The sequence below is a fragment of the Anomaloglossus baeobatrachus genome, chromosome 2, assembly GCF_048569485.1.
Source record: "Anomaloglossus baeobatrachus isolate aAnoBae1 chromosome 2, aAnoBae1.hap1, whole genome shotgun sequence".
In the NCBI taxonomy this organism is placed as follows: domain Eukaryota; kingdom Metazoa; phylum Chordata; class Amphibia; order Anura; family Aromobatidae; genus Anomaloglossus; species Anomaloglossus baeobatrachus.
This window is the reverse complement of record NC_134354.1, coordinates 27,570,080-27,576,310: the sequence shown is the minus strand read 5'-3', so window position 1 is coordinate 27,576,310 and position 6,231 is coordinate 27,570,080. Positions and strand designations below refer to the sequence as shown.

Genomic DNA, 6,231 nt, shown 5'->3' with positions numbered 1-6,231 from the left:
GTATCCGGTGCGGACATCGAACTTTACAGTTTGCATTCGCCCATCACTACTCATAACATAACATAATTAACAACAAGGTCTGAAAGCAATATTCACTGTAAAAACAATTAGAAACAACGTTTGTGGAGTAAATAAATACTCAACAAGAAAAACAGTGATTTCGATATAATAAAATTAGTTTATTAATTAATTATTTTAAAATGTACATATCAAAATTCATAAAATTAGTAATAGTAATAGTGTCATGCCTTCATAGAAATGCATATAATTATTTTATTATGCCAAGTAATAAGATTACATTTAGTAATTGACATTGATACTGTCCACTTGTCCAGTGATATCCAACAGCGCCATCTGTTGACAATGTTGTCTTACTGCAGTTAGTTTAATGTTTCACTGGTTACTGTGCAATGAAAATTGTCCTACCAAGGCTTATGTAGTTACCCATCAGACCTTGCATAGGCTCTGCCCCTTCTTCTTCAGCAGCCATTTCAGTTACATGAACACACACATTCTGCATGCTGAATATCTCTCCAGATCTCTGCTCCTTATGTTTGCCTCTACATAGCACAGTCGGTGAGTTATGATCCCCTGGTTAGGGCTCATCAAAATTATAATGTAGTTGATCTGTTCTGCAAGTATTATCCTGTCATTAGCTAATATGTATTCGCCATGTAGTGCATTTACCCTGCATGTCCTGTATCAAATGGAATGCTATGTAACTCAGATATGTTGTATGTTGTACTTAGTATTTTCATTTATTTCTTGTAGTTTTACACTGATCTCATTAATAAAAGTTGTAAAGGACCCCCAGCGTCCGAGTCAATGCATTGATGGGAAAGAGTTAAGCTGTCTGTCAACTCGTCTTCCAACGCACAGATTGAGGGTGCCAGAACAGTAAAACGACTGCTATTAACGGGGTTGAAGCATAGACGCCGACTTCTATCAGAGAGCAGTCAAGCCGCATACAGACACCATGTCAGATAGAGGATCTGAAGTTTATGTAACACGCTCCCATGTAAGCTCGTCAGCTTCAAGGAAGTCTGTGAGCAGCGCTGCAATTGCCAGCGCCAGGGCGAAGGCGGAAGCCGCCAAAGTGAGAGCTGCCTTTGCTGAACAAGAGTTGAAATTAAAGACAGAAAAAGCACGTCTAGAAGCCGACCTTGCAAAACTTGCTGTAGACACAGAAGCAGCAGCAGCAGAAGCTGAAGTACAGGCTTTAGAAGAAGCAGCACGCAGCGACAGTAAAAGTTTCAGGTTAAGGCTCGGACCCGAACTCAGTCATCGGGATATCTCACAACGCACTTCAGACTACGTGCTAAAGCATACCGCATCAGACGACCGTCTACATTCAGCTCCAAGAGAGAGACTTAATCCTGCCATTCAGCCATCAACCTTCATTCAACAAACATCCCATGTTAAGCATGAAGGTAATTCCGTCCACTTAACACCATCAGTGTCACCTGCACCCAAGTTTGTAGATTCCTACTACACAGCGAACCGTCCCAAAATGGAGGACCCCGATGGTGACTATCATGGTGACAACGTATTTGATGGCAACAATAACTCACTGGGACCTCATCATAGCAACATGTATCAGGACCACCCTCTCAGAAATCAAGAGCTACCAGATTTCCTCAAGTTCTTCGCACGCCGTGAGTTACTCACCAAAGGTCTTTTAAAGTTTAACGACCGTCCTGAAAGTTACAGAGTGTGGAGAGCTTCCTTCAGAAACGCCACGGCCGGCCTGGACATCTCTGCCAATGAAGAGATCGATCTCTTGGTCAAGTGGCTAGGAAACGAATCAGTAGAACATGCAAAACACATCAGGGATATCAGCATCAACCACCCGAGCAAAGGTTTGTGCCTGTTATGGGAGAGACTTGATGAGTGCTATGGCTCTTCAGAGAGGATAGAAGAATCCCTCTTCAAAAGGTTGGAGGACTTTCCCAAGATCTCTAATAAGAGCTTTCACATGCTAAGAGAATTGAGCGACCTCTTGGTAGAACTCCAAGTCGCCAAGTTTGAAGGAGACCTGCCAGGCCTCGCGTCCCTAGATACAGCCAGAGGTATTAAACCCATAGTGAATAAGCTGCCTTACAGTCTGCAAGAGAAATGGTTGAACCGGGGTTCAGATTACAAACAACGTCACAACGTGCCGTTTCCTCCATTCCATGTCTTCGTAGATTTTGTGCGCCAGCAAGCCAAGATCAGGAATGATCCCAGCTTTGACCTTTCCACCGCAGATCCCGTCAACCCACGAACAGGTAAGCCTGCTCCAGTCCGCAACCCTCGAGGCTCACCTATCACTGTACACAAAACTAATGTGTCCGCTACAGATTCATCACGCAAGACCCACAGTACAACAGAACCTGAAGGGTCACTAACAATTGACCCAGACAAAGAGTGCCCCCTACACAAAAGGCCTCACCCACTGCAACAGTGCAGGAGTTTTAGAGGAAAATCTCTTAAAGACCGTAGAATCTTCCTCAGAGAAAACAACATATGTTACAGATGTTGTGCATCCACATCTCACTTAGCTAGAGACTGCAATGCCAGTATCACTTGTTCGGAGTGTAACAGTCAAGAGCACAGCACAGCTCTACACCCAGAACCAGCCCCACAGAACCCCACGCACATAGACCGACTTACAGAGCACGGCGGGGAGGAGACAGACAGTACACCTCCTGAAGTGTCACCCCAGTGCACTCAAGTTTGTGGAGAAGGTCTCACTAACAAATCCTGCTCAAAGATCTGTCTGGTTAGAGTTTACCCTATAGGCTACAGAGGAAAAGCGGTTAAACTCTATGCTATACTCGACGACCAGAGTAATAGATCACTCGCCAGCTCAGCTTTCTTTGACATCTTTGGAATCAAGGGACTTAGCTGCTCCTACTCACTGAAAACATGTACAGGAGTGAGTAAAGAATCTGGCAGGAGGGCAACAGGTTATCAAATCGAATCCCTAGATGGGAAGACATCCTTACCCCTTCCTACATTAATCGAGTGCAATGCCATCCCGAACAATAGAGAAGAGATACCCACTCCAGAAGCGGCACTACACCATCCCCATTTGAGAAACATAGCGCATCTCATTCCTGCACTTAATTCTCAAGCCAAGTTGGTCCTTTTGCTGGGGAGAGACATCATCAGAGTTCACAAGGTGAGGAAACAGATAAACGGTCCTCATAACTCGCCCTACGCTCAGAAGCTAGATCTAGGATGGGTAGTTATAGGGGACGTCTGCCTCGGGAATGCTCACAAGCCGAACAACGTCCACTCTCTCTACACGAACACATTGGAGAGTGGCCGTCCATCTTTTTTCCTACCCTGCCCCAACAAATTCCTAGTGAAGGAGAATCTCACCAATTCGGCACACTTAAATGGTGGGAAAGACAGATACGCCATGGATGAATTGTGCGACGGAGACAAAGATCATCTAGGGTGCGCTGTCTTTCAAAAGACCAAAGAAGATTATAAACTAGCCCATTCCATTGAAGATGAGACCTTCCTAGAGATAATGGATCAAGGATTTCACAAGGATGAAAACGACAGCTGGGTGGCTCCACTACCATTCAAGCCACAAAGACCCCGTCTTCCTAACAACAAAGAGCTGGCACTAAAGCGCCTTACCTACTTAAAGCGCAGTTTCTCAAAGAAGCCAGAAATGGAGGTACTTTTCTTTGCTTTCATGGACAAAATATTCAAAATACCAACCGACCAAAATCCTGCAGACCATGCGACCAGAGCGGTATCGGCACCACGCCTCAAAGACACTAACTGGCTAGTCGGACCTGCATTTCTGTATCAACCAGTACCCACTGCTCACGAGACACATACACATGAACTCTTCGAACCAGAATCAGATGTAGAGCTACGGCCTCAAGTTTCCACACTTAGCACAACGATCACCAACAGGCACCTTGATTCCAGCCGCTTCCTCAGATTCTCTACCTGGAGATCGGCCTACAGAGCCTTGACTTGCCTGATACATGTCATTAGATCCTTTAAAAACAGACAATCGAGACCAGCTCCATGCAAAGGCTGGCATCGTTGTCATAAAGCTTACACAGTGGAAGAGCTCACGCAAGCCAAACACGCAATCATCTGTTGTGTACAGCATGAAGCTTATACCCAGACTCTAGAGTCCCTCCGGAACCACAGAAGTGTCCCAAAAGATAGTCCCCTTAAAAAACTGGACCCGTTTGTGGATACTCAAGGACTGCTGAGAGTCGGGGGACGAATTTCAAATGCAAAGCTTGAAAATGACGAGTGTACTCCAATCATTGTTCCTCACGGCTATGTTGCTTTCCTGCTGGTTGAGCATTATCACGCACAGGTTAGACATCAAGGGCGCTTGATAACTGAAGGAGCCCTACGGGAAGCGGGTTTCTGGATAACAGGAGTTCAGCGACTTGTGAGTAGAGTCATCTTCAAATGTATCATCTGCAGGAAACTCCGTGGTTCTTGTCAATCCCAAAAAATGGCAGACCTACCAGCAGACCGTTTGAGTACCGAACCTCCTTTTACTAACGTGGGCCTCGATGTGTTTGGTCCCTGGTCAGTTGTCACACGTCAGACTAGGGGAGGACATGCAAACAGCAAGCGCTGGGCCGTCTTGTTCACATGTTTGAGTATTAGAGCCGTACACATAGAAGTCATTGAGACAATGGACACATCCAGCTTCATAAATGCCTTCAGACGATTCATTTCTCTCAGAGGACATGTAAAGCATATACGCACTGACAGAGGATCTAACTTTGTAGGAGCATGTGGTGAACTAAAGATTCCCTCAAATCTGGACATTAACCAAGTAGAAAGACGTCTTTCAGAACTAGGTTGTACGTGGACCTTTAACCCACCGCACTCATCTCATATGGGAGGTGTGTGGGAGCGCATGATCGGCATCGCTCGCAGAATCCTCGATTCTATCTTTCTGCAACTTGGTCCTTCGAAGCTCACTCATGAGACTCTAACAACCTTCATGGCCGAGGTAGTAGCCATAATGAATGCCAGACCACTGGTTCCCATATCCAATGACCTTGATGACCTATCTCTGCTCACCCCTTCAACTCTCCTCACCCAGAAGTTTAATGTGAGTATGCCGACTTCTGGAGAGTTTACTACAAAAGACTTGTACAAATCTCAATGGAAAAGAGTTCAAATGTTAGCAGACCTTTTCTGGACTAAGTGGAGAAAACAATATCTCTCTACATTACAGACAAGAGACAAATGGCAAGATAGTAGACCCAACATGAAACCTGGGAATGTCGTCCTAGTGAAGAACACTCAGTCTAAAAGGAACGAGTGGCCTCTAGGATTGGTAACCAAGGTCTTCCCAAGTCAAGACGGACAGGTCAGGAAAGTGGAAATCAAGATTCCCAAGCAAAGTGGAAAGCTGTTTCTTAGACCTGTATCTGAACTTATTCTATTGCTCTAGTTTAAGTTTGTGGCATTCCCCCGGATGCCAGACGGGGAGTGTCATGCCTTCATAGAAATGCATATAATTATTTTATTATGCCAAGTAATAAGATTACATTTAGTAATTGACATTGATACTGTCCACTTGTCCAGTGATATCCAACAGCGCCATCTGTTGACAATGTTGTCTTACTGCAGTTAGTTTAATGTTTCACTGGTTACTGTGCAATGAAAATTGTCCTACCAAGGCTTATGTAGTTACCCATCAGACCTTGCATAGGCTCTGCCCCTTCTTCTTCAGCAGCCATTTCAGTTACATGAACACACACATTCTGCATGCTGAATATCTCTCCAGATCTCTGCTCCTTATGTTTGCCTCTACATAGCACAGTCGGTGAGTTATGATCCCCTGGTTAGGGCTCATCAAAATTATAATGTAGTTGGTCTGTTCTGCAAGTATTATCCTGTCATTAGCTAATATGTATTCGCCATGTAGTGCATTTACCCTGCATGTCCTGTATCAAATGGAATGCTATGTAACTCAGATATGTTGTATGTTGTACTTAGTATTTTCATTTATTTCTTGTAGTTTTACACTGATCTCATTAATAAAAGTTGTAAAGGACCCCCAGCGTCCGAGTCAATGCATTGATGGGAAAGAGTTAAGCTGTCTGTCAACTCGTCTTCCAACGCACAGATTGAGGGTGCCAGAACAAATAGTACTTCAAAACATGAGGGACGATATATGAGCAGTATAATAGCAATAATTAGTGCACAGAGTTACTATGGAGCCAACTTGTTTGTAGTAGT

General features: G+C 44.5%; 1 protein-coding gene across 1 annotated transcript; it reads left to right on the top strand.

Annotated features, from left to right (window-relative positions):
* Positions 1 to 377: 377 nt before the first annotated feature.
* On the top strand, positions 378 to 5,919 carry LOC142290882 (uncharacterized). The gene is made up of 2 exons (XM_075334947.1): positions 378 to 576; positions 772 to 5,919. The coding sequence occupies exon 2, from the start codon at positions 977 to 979 to the stop codon at positions 5,438 to 5,440; it is 4,464 nt and encodes a 1,487-aa protein (XP_075191062.1). The 5' UTR covers positions 378 to 576; positions 772 to 976; the 3' UTR covers positions 5,441 to 5,919.
* The last annotated feature ends 312 nt before the right edge of the window (positions 5,920 to 6,231 follow it).

Excerpts from the sequence above, each read along its gene's own strand:
- LOC142290882 (XM_075334947.1), top strand. The coding sequence starts at position 977 with ATGTCAGATAGAGGATCTGAAGTTTATGTAACACGCTCCCATGTAAGC.